Source organism: Siphateles boraxobius, unplaced genomic scaffold, assembly GCF_051911475.1.
Source record: "Siphateles boraxobius isolate OS27281-9 unplaced genomic scaffold, OSU_SipBor_1 9, whole genome shotgun sequence".
Taxonomy (NCBI): Eukaryota; Metazoa; Chordata; class Actinopteri; order Cypriniformes; family Leuciscidae; genus Siphateles; species Siphateles boraxobius.
The window spans coordinates 26,123,081-26,140,339 of record NW_027509219.1 but is presented as its reverse complement, the minus strand read 5'-3'; the positions used below and the strand labels follow the sequence as shown (position 1 = coordinate 26,140,339).

The 17,259-nt window shown below is 37.9% G+C and overlaps 1 protein-coding gene across 1 annotated transcript; it reads left to right on the top strand.

The window, feature by feature from the left end:
• Nucleotides 1-1,528: 1,528 nt before the first annotated feature.
• tab3 (TGF-beta activated kinase 1 (MAP3K7) binding protein 3) lies at nt 1,529-17,258 on the top strand. Its single transcript, XM_077224180.1, has 7 exons — nt 1,529-1,714; nt 4,060-4,228; nt 5,692-6,838; nt 9,958-10,118; nt 10,541-10,634; nt 10,776-10,847; nt 16,393-17,258. Exons 2-7 carry the CDS (start codon nt 4,127-4,129, stop codon nt 16,518-16,520), a joined length of 1,704 nt encoding a protein of 567 aa, XP_077080295.1. The 5' UTR covers nt 1,529-1,714; nt 4,060-4,126; the 3' UTR covers nt 16,521-17,258.
• Nucleotide 17,259: the final 1 nt, after the last annotated feature.

Sequence of the window (17,259 nt, the reverse complement as noted above, 5' to 3'; positions counted from 1 at the left end):
CTGAATTTATTTACTCGCACTTTCTAAGTGATCTTATGAATCACTTATCAACTCCCAAATAACTGGTTTGTAAATAATGCTATACTTCATTTAGAATTTATAAATTGATCATTAACAAAGTATGAAAATATAATTATTAAACACATTATAGATATGCTTATAAATCAAGAATAAAGCATTTATAGCTGTATTTGTAAACTGCTTATTAATGTCTATTAATGCTTTATAAATTATGAATTAACTTTACTAATGCTTAACTAATGATTAATAGCATGCCGTTATTATTAAGTGTTACCAAAATGGGGTATAATTAATAAATATGACTATATCATTCGTGATTACCTTATTATTAACATTACAAAATTCAATTCGAAGATAATTGAATGTGACTCATTGAATCATATGAAATCAAGATGCATGACAGCAAAAATATGGCAAAAAAACATACAATTATGTAAATAATGTTAATGTTATTATAATAACTAACTATACCTAAAAGTTTACAAATGTTAATTAAAAACCAGATTGTTACGTCTATGTCATTCTGGATAACGGATGACATGTGCTGGCTAACAGAGGTTTTTTGTTATCCAAGAATGAATGACATGTTGTTATCCAGGTATGACCAAACAAATATTTTTTCTTTATAATCAGGCACTAACTTGACCACCATGGAAAACTACAACTTAGCTATTATCGCTATAAGGTAATCTTTTAGATCAAATAGATAGTTTTTTAATATAAAAACATTATAAATGTTTTATTAGTGTTATCCAAAAGGACACATGATATTGCTGCAAAGTGCACCAGTGACCGAAAAGGTCAAAATATCAACATTTTAAAAGAAGCTTACTCACATTTGCAAATGTTCTGGTGCTCTTTCAGGGTCTTCTTTTTGATACAATATTATGTCACTTGACATGCATTATGGTCCAAAATGGTCATTTATGTCTGTTATCCAGGAATGACATTAGAGAAATCACAATTTGGAGACAAAATTCTTTATGTCATAAAAATGTAAATAAACTTATCACTATATTTGTAGGTATCGGTGAAAACATCAATACAATTACGCCCAAGTAGATTATAAATAGGCCTACTTTTATTTATATTTTTTGATTTATTTTTGTCGTATTTTTGTATTCAGATTTTAAGCCGGGACAGTGACCCGGAATGACATTTTGGGACTTTTGAGCTCAATAGTTCCTTCATGATTAATTATTTATATTGAATTCTCACATGAGTAATCAAAGAGGGGGAAGAGTAATTTAATGAAGTGCATTGTATACATTTTTAATGTAATTAATATGCTTTGAAAACCGGAATTGACAAGCTACGTCGTTGACCCAGCTACACAATAATTTTGTAGGCTAAGTTTCCACAGGTTCATCTTCACACACAGTAATGAAAGAACTTAAGATAGCTACTTTTGGGCTGTTATGGCAATGTAAAGCTTCTCTTTTCTCTTACCCCAGCCCGACAGAGGGCATGGATGTGCCATATATCGTTATATGAGAAACTTCCAACCGGAACGACAGAGGAAGAGAAATAGGCGTAAGAAGACGACAATTTTGTTGCGACTGCGTTAACCGCCGAGTTCCCTGTAGAAACCCGGTGAATCGTTGTCATTTCCTATCACTTCTGCTGTCCTGTGACACACCCCATGTGAAAAGCCTTGCTTGGATGGTCAATGGCCGTAAGGCTCCGGCGCACGGTATGTTGTCGCATATATACTGTTATCAGAACGACGAGCAGCCAGCCGTCGTTTGTACTGCACCGAAACTGACAGCAAGTGTTCGTATAAATTCCTGCTTGGGTTTTTACGATGCCAGCAAGCTTTTGGCAGGTATCGCGCTCAAGATTAATTAAACGTCAGTCAGATAAGCACGCGGGAGCGGCGTTTCCGTTTTTCCCCTGCGGCTAAATACCGGACGGCTAGCGGCTATGCTAAAGCTAACAGTTCATGGACAAACATATTTTTTCCTTTCTCTTTCTTATCCCTGTGATAAGGACGTGCAAGTGAAAAGATGATGTAAATCGTGATATGTATATATGTTGTATATATGAATAATGTGGAAACTTTTGTTTTATAATGAGACGCTGTTGACTGAGTTTATCCCATTAATTGAAGCTTTCTATTTTTGTCGTCATGCAAAAAATAGCGTTGAGTTGTAGCACTTAAACGGATTTGGCGGTGGCTTGTCGTAATTTCACCGCGATCAAGAGGCGCCAGACACAGGTAACTTACCTGGCAGGACTGTCTATGCTTGACTGTAAAAATAGTTACTTTTGGTGACAGATTGTGCTTTAATGGATGCTTAAACGGTTCAGCTAGCAGGAGGCAGTGCTGAAATCAACCTGCGCTTGGATCGTGTTATGATGTTCATGAGTTCTTTTTAATATAATCTTAAATGTTGGTGTTAAATTTTATTTTTACTGGTGACTTTACTGATGTTGCATTCAAATATATTGTTTATGTACTTAGTGTTTCTATTTGGGGCTAATTTCAGATTTGCACATTTAAATTTGTTTGTTTTTAGTTTAACAAGGTGTTAATAGTGCTGCAATTATGCAGTTAGTAACACCTGTCGTGTGTGTGTGTGTGTGTGTGTGTGTGGATGGATGAGGTTGAGCGGAAGAGGGTTGTACATGTCTCAGATTTCAGGTCGTTGTCGTTGGTGAGGTCGCTAAACACAACATAAGCCATTCTTATACGCATTTTAGCTTTGAATTTACGTCTGACTCACCTGCGATGTACCAAATAATCGTCTTTTGTTCTGATGAATAGGAGTTTTAACGTGTCGGTATAAAAGCTCTGTTCTTGTCCAGTTGGGCGACATGTTCACACTGCGGCAGCCGAGAGTCTGAGGCGTCTGGTGCTCAAGCGACCTTCACAGGTCTAAATGGGACAGTTTACTGAACCTTTAATATCGCTTACATGTTTTCTTGTTTTGTCATATTTAGCTTTTAGCTTATAGCTCGTATAGTATGATATAGAGCAAATGGATCTTACACTAGAGGAGGTGGAAAAAAATTATTCAGGGGCCCAAAGTGAGAAAAAAAATGTAGCTTGGTACAGATATTATGTCCAAGAAAAAAATATTATGAAATTCTGTTTGATTGTAATGTAGATTGATTCTTATTTATCTACATTAAATGCATATATACATATCAGGTGTCACTCTATATTTCCTAATGTTTTAGTGAGATGATATTTAAATTCTTAGCTTATAAACAAAGCTCTGTAGCTTTTTAATTATGGTGGAAAAACATAAATGCAATGCAGTACAATGATGAGTGAGAGATGTGCAAAAAAAAAAGTTCTTTAAAAGTCTGTTGTATCATATTTGGTACTTAAATATAAACTCAAATCGATTTTGACAATCTGTTGATGGACCCCGTTGATTTGCATAGTACAGTAAGTCAATGGGGTCCTTGAGGGTGAGTAAATGGTGACAGAAGTTTCATTTTTGGGTGAACTATCGCTTTAAGTGATTGTCATATTCCCTATATTCACTGTAAAGTCAAGCTTCTAAGCTTAAAAATGACACCTATTTCTGTTGATTAAGCTAGTGGTTGTTAACATAACTTGGTGGCGCCCCCAGCTTCGGATTAACAAGGTTAACAATTAATCGATTTGTTAATTTTTTACTACAATCGATTATGGGAATTTATGTAAGTTGGCACCCCTAATGTAGAAGATTGTATACAACTCTTTTATTCCCCAGCAGTTTTGATCATGTTGGTCATTTAGAGGCTTAAGAATTATATCAAGTATGATACAATATGCTTTATAGTATTAAAGGGATCGTTCACCCTAAAATAAAAAATATATAATTTTCTCACACATTGTTCCAAAACCTGTTGGTCTTGCTTTATTCAGTGGAACATGAAAAGAGATGTTAGGCAGAATGTATAATGCCTTTTTTCCCCATGCTATGAAAGTAAGTGATGATTTCTCTTTGTTTTAAACACCCCAAGGTAGTTTTTTGGCAGTGCTTGTGAGTTTTCAAACTCGATCTGTAGCTCTGATCTGATGTTATTTATGTGTGTTGTCAGGGGATGAGAGGAGAGCAGGTGCTGCGCTCCTGGCTGCGGACTCAGTGACTCTCTCTTTGGGCTCAGGATGGCGCAGGGAGGGCCTCAGTTGGACTATCACATACTGCAGGACCTCAAGCAGCGCTTCCCAGAGATTCCAGAGAAGGTAGTGTCTCAGTGCCTTCTTCAGGTGAGAACCGGCTGCCACAATATTAACGGAATGGAAATGGGGGGGGGGGTTAGAATGTATATATGGCCTGCTCTTGGATTTTAAGTCATTTTGACCCAGAAAACCATTTGAATGAAAAAATCATATATTATTATGTTTCTACTCTAGACCGTTGATTTATATAATCATTTAATTGGTGGCTCTCATAAAAACTGAGGAAATGACCTCCAAGCTATTTTTAGTCTTTTTATTTTTTGACAATTAGATTTATTCAAACATTTTATTTGTGCTTAACTTATTTAGTGTATCAACAATGTGGTGCATATATTTTAACAATATATCATAGTGTTATTAATATACACTGATAGTATGTATTATTATTGTTTAGCTTTTATTTTTATATTTTCAGTTTACATTTAAATTTGTTTCAGTTTCAGGAATTTTATGTGCTTTCTGATTTTGTCATTTTTATTAGGTTTTTAAAAATATTTCTATTTAGCTTTATTTTTATTTCAGATTTAGTCCATTTTCGAACTTCAACTTATTTCAATTAGCTGCCAAGGCAATATTTTTAATTTCAGTTTATCTAAAGGAATTTTTAGTTTTTAATTTCTAGTTTTAGTTAACAATAACAACACTGAAATATATTTAGATTTTAGTGAAATTCTCTAGTTTTCTTTCTTGCTAACTAACAAGCTATGGTCACCAAAATTCCTTTCCTGAGGTAAATGTCAAGTCAGGTGACACGGCCACAATCTGTTTAATTGATATCTTGTATTGGCATGGTTGAATCACTGATTGGTCAATTACATGATATATGGAAGTATCATCACCCTATGATGTTCATTCATAAATTTTTCATGCTATAACTACTACTATTAATCAGAACACAACTTAAGTGCAACAGAACACTGTTTGAATGTTGTAAAATAATACAGTAAAAATACTTAATTGTAATTATATTAATTATTAAAATTTTTATAATACAAATTATATATAAGTAACAATATATTTCAAACTGGAATTTATTCCTTTATGGCAAAGCTGAATTTTCACCAGCCATTACTCTAGTCTTCATAAATCATTCTATTATGCTGATTTGGTGCTCAAGAAACATTTTTCTTATTATAATTTTTGAAAACAATTGCACTGGTTAATATTTTTTGAGGAAAGTTTGATACCTTTTTTCAAAAGAACAGCATTTATTTGAAAATTATCAAATACTATAGAAAACATTATAAATGTCTTTACTGTTGTTTTAATTTAATGTGTCCTTGCTGAATTAAAAAAACAAAAAAAATGTACTGACCCCAAACTTTTGAACGGTAATGTATGTACACCTAAAGCTAATGATGTGCAATGAGCATAAAGATTTATCAGTGATAATTGTTGCTGTATCATTCTGGCTGAATGCCATTAACTGACTGTCAAAGGGGTGTCAGGTGCTAGAACGTTTACCTCACTGTCTTCCATTTCCTCTTCAGAACAACAATAACCTGGACCTCTGCTGCCATCTGCTGGCTCAGGAGAGTAATAGATACCTGTATGAGGAGTACCACAGTCCAGACGATTTGCACTTAGACCGGAACCACATGCTGCGTATTAGCGTGGGTTACCCTGCTCCCGAGGGAGCTAAAAACAATGCAGGCGGCCGAGCTTTGGTCCACAGTTCTAGCGACGGGCACATCGAGCATCCTCGAAGTGGTTTCCCTGAGCCCCTCTCTGCACCCGCCACCATGGCGCCATCACCCGTCTTCAACCCCTTCTACATTAACGATCAAGGACGCATCCCCACCCCTCCGCCCAACATCCAGGGCGTGTCTCCCACATACCACCCTGTCCCACGTTACATGACTCCCATAACAGTTACCCTCTCCCAGAACATCCCCTCTGCCCCACAAGCACTGCAAATCCCGCCTGGTGTCTATTGTAACAGTGGGAACACAGTGTACATGCGTCCCTCACCGTCTCAAAGTCCTCAGCCTACTCCCTGGTCCACATCTGGGACTTCCATATACCAGCAGTCTCCTTATGCTACTCCAACTTACCAGTCCCCATACAGCTCTCCCCAACATCAGGTCCATCAGCCCCAGGTGTTTCTTCCCATAAGTCCCCCCACCCTCCCTGGGCTGTCCTACCAGCAGCCGGCGCTTGTTTCCCACAGGCCTTTTATATCCTCCAAAGGACCTATGAAGAACCAGATAGAAATCACACTGGAGGGACAACGACCACGGAGCAACTCCCCTGTACATGCTTCACAGGGAACACTCTATATGCCCACCAGCCCTTCCCCAAGCTCCCCATCCCGGGCCATCAATATGGCCGGAGCCTCTATTCATCAAGGAATGTATGTCCACCAGGGTGGGGCAAGGCCCCGACCCGCATCCTCTCCTCAGCCTGCCACCTCTGCCTTCATCAAGATCAAAGTGTCTCCTGGACAAGTACAGCGTTCATCAAGCTCTCCACCAGTTGAGACCGAATCCCTCCTCAACATAGTGGACCAGGGCGAGCGCCATGGAGCCCCTCCTCCGATCCTGCCCATTTCTGCCCTGCCAGGGAACATCTCCAGCCAGATCAACCGCATGCCTAGACGATCAAGCTCCGGTTCGGATGACTATGCATATACTCAAGGTATGGATATAAATATTACCATTTTAAAAATACAAATGTTGAAGAAAAGTAATACTTTTATTCAGCAAGAATGCATTCAATTGATAAAACGTGACAGTAAAGACATTTATAATCTTACAAAAGTTTTCATTTCAAATAAATTCTGTTGTTTTGAACTTTCTGTTTAAGAATTCTGAAAAAAACTGTCACAGTATCCACAAATATATTAAGCAGAACTACTGTTTTCAACATTTATAAGAAATGTTTATCTGAGCACCAAATCAGAATATCAAAATGATTTCTGAAGAATCATGTAACACTGGAATACACAGGAAAAAATTACACTTTAAAAATATTAAAACAGAAAATAGTTATTTTAAATTGTAATAATATTTCATAATATTACTGTTCTTTTGTAAAATGTGAAATTCCTCCTTCAGACCTTAGACCTACTGTCAATCATTATATATTTAAGTGGTAAGAAGAATGGGAAACGTATACAAACAACAAATTGCATGAAATCCATCCCAAAATACCCAGCAGACTTTTAATCTCCTTATCAACTGGTGTTCACTTTCACTAGATGTCACATGGTCTTACAAGACTGAATCATGCATTTTAGCTTAAAGGCAAGAACCCTCTTTCCATTTAACATATTTTATTGGACTGTCCCACTTTTAATGCAATTAGACAACCTTTTTATGTAATAAGATCACTTAAGGATTTGTTTAGTGAGATTTTACTAGAAAAGGTTTTAGATTTTTTTTTATCAAACGTTAATGTTAAACATCTTGTATAATAATAACACCTGTTTTGTTTGGTTATTATTTCTATTGTATTTTTGAAACTCTGTTTTTGCCATTAAGGGATAGCCTCAGATGCTGACATGGCATTAAAAAAGCTATACTACATCTACTACTACTGTTTTTTTTTTTGATCAATCAAATGCAGCCTTGGTGAGCATAAGAGACTTCTTTCAAAAACATTTCAAAATCGTACTATCCCCAAACTTTTAAGTATGTGTGTGTGTATATATGTGAATATAAATATAAAATAAATATAATAAATTATTTTTTTCCTTTATTTAGGGTGGCGTATTTATGGCTGGCTCCTTCAAGGAGTCAAGGAACACATTTTAAAGGGGTCATGAATTGAGAAATAAAATGTTACTTGAACTTTTGACAAATGAGGTCATTGAACTATTAAAAATATCCTGTAAGTTTCAGAACTCAAATCTTCCTCTTTAGTACAAAAACTGATTTTATAGAATCCAAGATGGCAAAATGACTCATTTCGGATTTTGTCATATTACGTCATAGTGCGACAAAAGAGAAGAAAATCAACGCCTACATCGCCTCTTTAGCCCGAGTGATTTGCATGTCATGTAGTAGTAAATACGAGAGAGACGCAAAAACAGGATTACTCACTCCAGCAACAAAATGATAGTGAAGCCTCTGAGGATTAAGACGTTTTGCAGTGGAAGTTGTGGAAAAACAGTCTTTGCATGGTCACCGTGATTTTAACACAACTTGTTCCTTGATCAACATATTTTGTTCCTGGAACTGGAACAACATTCCTGTCTGAAAATGTAGTCCTATTCCTACCCTTAACTTATCCCTAAAATCATAGGGAAGTGATTGGTAAATAACAGTGATGTAGAAGCACCTAACCCTGGTTGTAGGCTTAAACTTGATATTAACTGTAAACTTCCCTCAAATCTGATTGGTTGATTGGAATGTTGTTCCAGGATCAACAAATATGTTGATCCAGGAACATGTTGTACTTGGTGACAACATGCATCTTGGCATTGCCTTCCTTGTGATCCTAACAATAAGAAAGCATGGCTACATTTTTTTAACAAAGTTTCAGATCACGCCAGTAAGACACTGTTCGTTTTTTTTTGCTTCATTTTACCTCGGATTCGTTTTTAAACAAGACACCATTCGTCACAGGCTTTTCAGAGAGACTGAAAATAAAAGGTGATGCAGTGACGACTATATCCAACTGCAATGTCGCAACACAGTGTGAGTAACAATGTTTTTACCATGTGTCACTATTGCTTTTTCTGTTACAGATAATTTGATGTGTACTAAGTATTTATACTGTAGCGCTGCAATCAAACTGTAATAGTTGTGATTTGCTGTTCTTTCCTTTGCTTTGGCATTTATGGGGTTAATGCGTTGGGTTGGATTATCTGATATGGAAGATAGCACGTAGAGTACGTTGGTTTTGTTATTGTTTTGGTCAAAAGCCATTCGCTGTAATCCTGAATTAAAGCTTCAGTGAGCGACATCTTCTGTTTGTCTTCTGTAAGACATAACATGTTTCTTTTTATTTAAAACACGACACTGCAAATGACCATGCATACGTTTTCACTATATCAAAGGATGAACGATGAATAGCTGTAAGAACGACAGTGACAAACAATGGTACATTCAGTCATAATTCCGTTTACAGGAAACAACATAAATAATAATTGATCATTTGTCAGTTATATCTGTGGTAGCTTCAAGTGTTTTACTTGCCACAACCAAGACTTATAAAGCATGTGTAATACACATAAATGTTTCACATTGTTGGCAAATGTTGTAACGAGATATTTTCGAACAATTGGTCAATCATAGCAGTGGGCGTTTACTTCACGAGTCTTGAATGCGGCATAACTATCAAAACATAGTGTTTGAAAGAGAGGGTCAAAAACAGGATAGAAAATAGAATCTAAATTAGATTTTTATTGTTTATATTTTTTGGCGAGTGGACCTCGTAGAACATAAAATTTAAAGAAACTCAGTTCATGACCCCTTTAACTATGCTAAGAAACAAAGTAATGTTAAAACTTATATGTATATATATATATATATACATATAAGTTATGTCATTTTATAAAAATAATAAAATGTTTATAGTTTCAAAGGAGAATTAACTACCTGATATTAGAGGGATTGTAAGGTTTGTAACATCAAATCTCTAAAAGTTATTGAGTCATTGAGAACTCTTTCCTGTAAAAGTAGTCTGTTTCTGTCCAGAATAAGCTGGTTTTTGCATCTGTTTATCATGTGCATCTGGGTTGAGTGTATGTGGGGTAAGTGTTGTTCAGTATAGCCTTGTGTCTAGTCTGATGCTGTATGTCTCCTCCTTAGCGCTGCTCTTGCACCAGCGTGCTCGGATGGAGCGTCTGATGAAAGAGCTCAAGCTGGAGCGGCAGAAACTGGAGCAGTTGAAGGCGGAAGTAAATGAAATGGAATTTGACGCCCTGCAGAGACGCTTCAGACGGGTGAACAGCACTAGCCTGATCCCTCGGGTAAGAGACAAAAAACAGGCTTTTAGAGCATGTGAATGCATCTTTTTGAAGAGATGCTGAACGAACACCCCCACTTGTTTTACATCGCTAATAAAGGATGAATGAATCCTCATCAAATTCTCCAAATGAGCCTTGCATAAAGCATACATACCTAGAATCTACATGCAGAACGTGCAAATATGATGAGGTGGAAATGAATCGCATCTGCTCATTCAGTTCTTGCTCATTCTGTATGCTTCGCAGACTGAATGAATCTTTTTTTCATAGGTTAAACTGCTGTACATAATGTACCCATCCAGTACAAGCGTCATCTCGTTCTTTGGAGTTTAACATGCTTCATTAAAGTGTGTGACAATGATAAATTGCTTTTATGTGTGAGGTTAATATGAAAAAGGCATGTACTTTGTGTGTGCGTTTGCTAGCCCGAGGATATGACCAGAATTCGGTCACAAAACAGACAGCTTCAGATTGACATTGATTGCACCTTGAAGGAGACAGACCTGCTGCAGTCCAGAGGTAAAAATAGCATGAATGTAGTCATCTTTATTACATTCAATGTGAAATGAACACTTGCACTGCATTATTTCATGTGATTGCATTCAACTTCAAATTGTGCTGATAACCATTTGCTTCATCCATATCTCTCTTTTTTTTTAGGCAAGTTTGACGTGAGAACCATGAACAACTTTTATGATAATATTCAACCTGGCCCTGTTGTACCTCCAAGAGGTGGGAATTCAATCGATTCTGCATCGAATTTTATTTTATTGATGTTGCATCTTTAAAAATTTCATTATCTCATTTTTTGGTTATTCTTTACAGTAAGGTTCAGTTAGCTAATATCAGTTAATGCATTTGGTATCAAGAACATATAGTGAAAAATACTTAGAGCGAAAAATAGCGAATCTTCTACTCTGAAATCCTTATACACTCACCTAAAGGATTATTGGGAACACCATACTAATACTGTTTGACCCCCTTTCGCCTTCAGAACTACCTTAATTCTACGTGGCATTGATTCAACAAGGAGCTGAAAGCATTCTTTAGAAATGTAGGCCCATATTGATAGGATAGCATCTTGCAGTTGATGGAGATTTGTGGGATGCACATCCAGGGCACGAAGCTCCCGTTCCACCACATCCCAAAGATGCTCTATTGGGTTGAGATCTGGTGACTGTGGGTGACAATGAACTCATTGTCATTTTCAAGAAACCAATTTGAAATGATTCGAGCTTTGTGACATGGTGCATTATCCTGCTGTAAGTAGCCATCAGAGGATGGGTACATGGTGTCCATAAAGGGATGGACATGGTCAGAAACAATGCTCAGGTAGGCCGTGGCATTTAAACGATGCCCAATTGGCACTAAGGGGCCTAAAGTGTGCCAAGAAAACATCCCCCAAACCATTACACCATCACCATAAGCCTGCACAGTGGTAACAAGGCATGATGGATCCATGTTCTCATTCTGTTTACGGCAAATTCTGACTCTACAATCTGAATGTCTCAACAGAAATCGAGACTCCTCAGACCAGGCAACAATTTTGGTGAGCTCTTGCAAATTGTAGCCTCTTTTTCCTATTTGTAGTGGAGATGAGTGGTACCCGGTGGGGTCTTCTGTAGGGATGCTCCGATTGATCGGACGCCGATCATGATCGGCCGATATTGGCTGAAAATAGATTGATCGGCGAACCCCAAAAGCGCCGATCAAAAAAGCCGATCACGTGACGTAAATTACTCGCGCGACCTTTTCCCACCTGCATGTGTGGCGCACGGGCACACAACAGCAGAGTGGAGCTTGGCAGTGGCAACTCTCCTTCACCGGAACGAAGTGGGAGTCTCCCAACGGATTGAAGCGCGCGTCCGAGTGAAGACCAGGCACCGCGCGAGCCACAACAGAACGCGCGCGTCCGAGTGAAGACCGTGCGAGCCACAACAGAACGCGGTATCTGCGCCGCTGACGCAACGAGCACTTTGATCACTTGATAAAAAAAAAAACATTTCAGCGCTAGATCGCCTCTTATTTAACTAATGAACAAAATGAATGCTCTGAGTTAACTGGAGATGTTTTTATTTATTTGTATTGGTACATTCGTGCCGCGAGATGTTTCAAAAGTGGTGGTGGTATTTTTTTTTTTTTATCTGACGTAGTTGGTTCCTCAACTACATTAGATTCAGATTATTTTATTTAATGCCATGTCAGCATTCAAAGCTATTTCCATGGCAAAAATTCAATTATAAAAATACAAATATCATATAAATACAATAAAACAAAACAAATATAAACAAGTCATTTTATACATATATATTTTTTAAAATCCAAAACATTTTCAGGCATAATCTCATTAAATATGTCCTTTAATGAAGTAACTTCATAAAAGAGCATTCTGCTCAACTACATCAGACGTTCATATTAATAACAGAAAAAAACTTGCCATAGTTCTGTCCTTTTATCAGTAGCCAGTTTTGGTGTAACAAGTTGTACATTTTATTGCCAATTAGTAAATGTAGTGGGTGTATTAAGAGGCTACAATTTCCAAATATGCCTAAGTGTAACTTGATCCCCTCCCATTAGGCTGATCTGATGTGTGTTGGTCTGCCTGACCCCTCTTTGTTTGGAATAATTTAATGTTACTCTGCCTTATTTGGGAAAGCTGGCCTACAGTAGCCTTAAGACATCTCATTTTCTAAATACAATTAAATAAACACATTTCTACAAATGGTGCAAACTCGGCTAGATTATAGATAAAAGATTCCCATTCCCCTGCCATTCTGTGTTCGGCAGTGATCGGCAATCGGCAGATCATGATTTTGGTAATCGGTGATCGGCCCCAAAAATGCTGATCGGAGCATCTCTAGTCTTCTGCTGTTGTAGCCCATCCGCCTCAAGGTTGTGCATGTTGTGGCTTCACAAATGCATTGCTGCATACCTCTGTTGTAACGAGTGGTTATTTCAGTCAAAGTTGCTCTTCTATCAGCTTGAATCAGTCGGCCCATTCTCCTCTGACCTCTGGCATCAACAAGGCATTTTCGCCCACAGGACTGCCGCATACTGGATGTTTTTCCCTTTTCACACCATTCTTTGTAAACCCTAGAAACGGTTGTGCGTGAAAATCCCAGTAACTGAGCAGATTGTGAAATACTCAGACCGGCCTGTCTGGCACCAACAACCATGCCACGCTCAAAATTGCTTAAATCACCTTTCTTTCCCATTCTGACATTCAGTTTGGAGTTCAGGAGATTGTCTTGACCAGGACCACACCCCTAAATGCATTGAAGCAACTGCCATGTGATTGGTTGATTAGATAATTGCATTGAGAAATTGAACAGGTGTTCCTAATAATCTTTTAGGTGAGTGTATACTTTAGACTCAGAATTATGTGTTTCTATGATGGCACTAATAATGAGAAAAATAATTCATGTAATTTAATAACTTAGTGTATTTAGCGGGACATGGTGGTAGCTACATAAATCTTTTGTATGTCTTTAATTTTTTTTCTGATTATTGCATAAAGACAAATAAAGAAACTATTAAACACAGGTATCATGAAATAACTGTAAAAATATATTTTTCTGCTGAAGTAGCTGCCATTTTGAACGTTTTTACATGATGTTGCAGTGGTCAGTTGGTACAAGTCGAAGCTCTCCAAAAATTCAGTGTTAATAAGTGAACTCTTTTTATAAGTCGGAGTCTCATAATTAAGATAATTCCAACGAGGAGTGGATGCGCCTTAGTCATAATGAGTTAAAATTGTATATTAACCTAGATTAATAGATACTATAAATTGTGATCATTGTTAGTACTTCTATTACATGTGCGAAAAGGAGTAGGAAGAAGTAAAACTTATGTACGCCTACCCCTTTAATTCTTACATTCCTTCAATTAACAATTTTAATATTATTATTATTATTACTTCATGGGATAATTAAAATTTTTGGGTGTGCTATTCCTTTATTTACTCTCCCTCAAGCCATCCTAGGTGTATATGACTATCTTCTTTCAGACGAACACAATCAGAGTTATATAAAAAAATCATTAATAAATCATCCTGATTTGGTCAAAAAGGGCATCCATGCGTCATAAAAGTAATCCATACAACTCCAGGGGGTTAATAAAGGCCTTCTGAAGCAAAGCGATAGGTTTTTGTAAGAAAAATATCCATATTTAAAACTTTATCAACTAAAATAACTAGCTTCCGGCAGACGGCTGTATGCAAGTCGACTTAATCCAAAAGAGTAACCCCTTAAGCGCTCTATGACGTAGCATGTGGGAGCAGCGTAACGGCCGTTTCAAACCGCAAGCGTCAGCGGCCCGTATTTTTTACGGCGCGTATTTTTTACGGCGTGCATGTTAACTAATGAATGCGTTCACACCGCGAGCAGGAGCTTCGCGTGAGCAGCAGTGAAGCCGGGGTTTCGGCTTCGAGTCTATTTTTGCTGCGCTGCTCACGCTCAATTAAAGTGAAAGCACACTTTTGATGGACAAAATTAATGATTTCACACAAAAAGTGCCCAAAACGCATAGAATTTGCATGTCTAGTGTGTTTTAACAAGAACTGCAGTATGTCAGAAAAGGAAATGAAGACTAACATAAAGAAAATAAAATTTTATAGAAAATGTACCCATTAAACTTGTTTTTAATTATTCAGTTTGGGCTTTAAACAAACTTCAAATGTTTTTATGACCAACTTCTAAAAACAAATGTCACAAAAGTCTTTGTAAGAAATGCTTGCTTATATGTAGCCTGGGAGCCGCTGTTGTGACGCCTGTACAAACGCTTCCAGTGTGAATACTCGCGCGCGTCTGCAGCTGCAGTGACGATGTAGTTGAGCTGACGTGCTGCTCACGCGCCGCTCATGTTTGCGGTGCGAAACGGCCGTAAGCCTTGATGCCTCTCGCGGTTCAAACTAATAGGGCTGGGCAACAAACTCAAGCTCCTCTTCTCTTATATCGAAATCCTCTGACATTCTCTTTAAAAATTCTAATTTGTGACCGGTGGGGGTGGGGGTGTTTCTCTATCTTTTTCACTTCTGAGTTCGTCAATACGTCATGCGTCGGGTCAGAGGTCATTTTCGTTAAAAATCAATGTGTACGGCCGCCTGTCGGAAGCTAGTTATTTTAGTTTTATAAAGTTTTAAATCTGAATATTTTTCTTACACAAACATTAACAAATATTAACTAATTGAACCAACTTTGTTCCTTTGCTCTGCTAGAAAATATCCTGTAGGGTTGTGCCCTAGGCTTAAATCTGAATTCGGAAAGCCATGGGAATTGACTCTACGGACTCCCTAAAGGGACATGGTTAGGGCTACTTTGGTTGTCGGTTACATTACAGTACATCATATTTCACTTATCTCGTGAAGATGCTGAGGAGAGATGACTGATAGGATGATGTTGGATGATTTGGTGCACAAGAGATCCTGAGCGTCATTGACAAATATCTTATCTTGTAAAATGTGTAGTCTGTACTGCTGCTCCCTATACAAAGAGTACACGTGATAGCAAATTCAAAAGTAAAAATAAATCAAAAATGTTTTCAATACCCCGCATATTGATAGTGGCTAACTGATGCCCATAAATTATATACAGTACTATATATTACCCAATTAATTGGGAGAGAACGCAAAAGCATTGAAATATACATTTTTTCCCCATTACCATGTCACCTTTAGGGCAGGGTTCCTCAAATCCAGTCCTGGAGGGCCACTGCCCTGCAGAGTTTATTTCCAACCCAAATCAAACACACTTGAACAATCTAGTCCAGGTCTGCCGTTACTAGAAAATTGCAGGTGAGTTTGATCATGGTTTTAGCTAAACTCTGCAGGACAGTGGCCCTCCAGGGCTGGATTTGAGGAACCCTACTTCTGGGGCTTTGTAGAACATGAGTCATTTCCTTTCCAAACATAGTATTTGGCTTCGGGCACATCCCTAATATCCTAGGTAGGATTTTCACTAAAATATCTCATGGAATTTGTAGACTAACCTCCTTTGAGCTAAAATCAGCCCTTCCTCTCTGAATATCCTGTCAGATTTGTCCTGACCTCTGACTACACCAGTGGAGTGGAGGCTATTAGATTCCTTGTTATGATATAGTGTTTCTTGCACCCTCGTTCTATTTTCATCACTCTTTTGTTGCTATGCGGGGCCAGTGGCCCAAATTGTCAGTGGGTGTGGCAGAATGATAGACTGCTTTTTCAAGCCCTTAAATTTAGCTCACAGCAGCAATAAATAAGTGCTTTTATGCTGTTTCATAATGTTTTGTCTCCTCTGATTAGTTAAGCCTCCGGTCGTGCAAAGGGATGAGGATTTTGAAGGCGCTCAGTGGAACTGTGAAAGCTGCACTTTTCTTAACCACCCAGCATTGCACCGCTGCGAACAGTGCGAGATGCCGCGCAACACTTGAGCCGCGACCCTTCCCGACAGCCCATGAACCTCATTCTTACTGCTAATCTTCTGTTCCGTCATGCAACGTTCAAGTCCCGCCTATCATTTGACGATTTCTGTCCCTTGTGCCCTCAGCTTCACCCAGCAATAACTGAGCCGTACCCCACAGAAGAAGAGACAACTACTCTAGTGAAATATTATCCAATCAGACCCACCCTGTTACCTCTTGAGGAGCTTCCTGCACTTGTATTTACTTTTTTCTACTGAATGTTGCTTTAAAAGAGGAAGTAGGGTGACTTGACATAACAGAGACAAGCAAAAGGGATTGATTGATCAAGGGATTGATTGATCGATCGATTTGCACTGGAGTGGACGAGAAGGTGTTGTTTAAGAGAGGGCGGAGCTTGCCAGATGTTGCAGAGGTGTGGTTTACCAAGCTACCATTCCAAGCAGAATAAGACTGCTGAGTTTACATGAAAAAGCCCAAACAATCCTGTGCACAGGGCTTCTCCCACAAAACATTTAATGAATTGAGATAAACAGGGGCTGAATAATTTTAATGTAGACTTTACACTGTATGTGCTCACTATGAGCTCTTCTCGTGAATGAAGAACACTACACGACCTGCATATGAACCTATACCTGGTACTTTTATGCATATTATGCCACACTGTATTCTGTGTTTAAGATGTTGATTTCTTGTGCAAATGCCTCCAGTTGCTGTACTTAATAAAGGATCTGATTCTATGTTACTATAT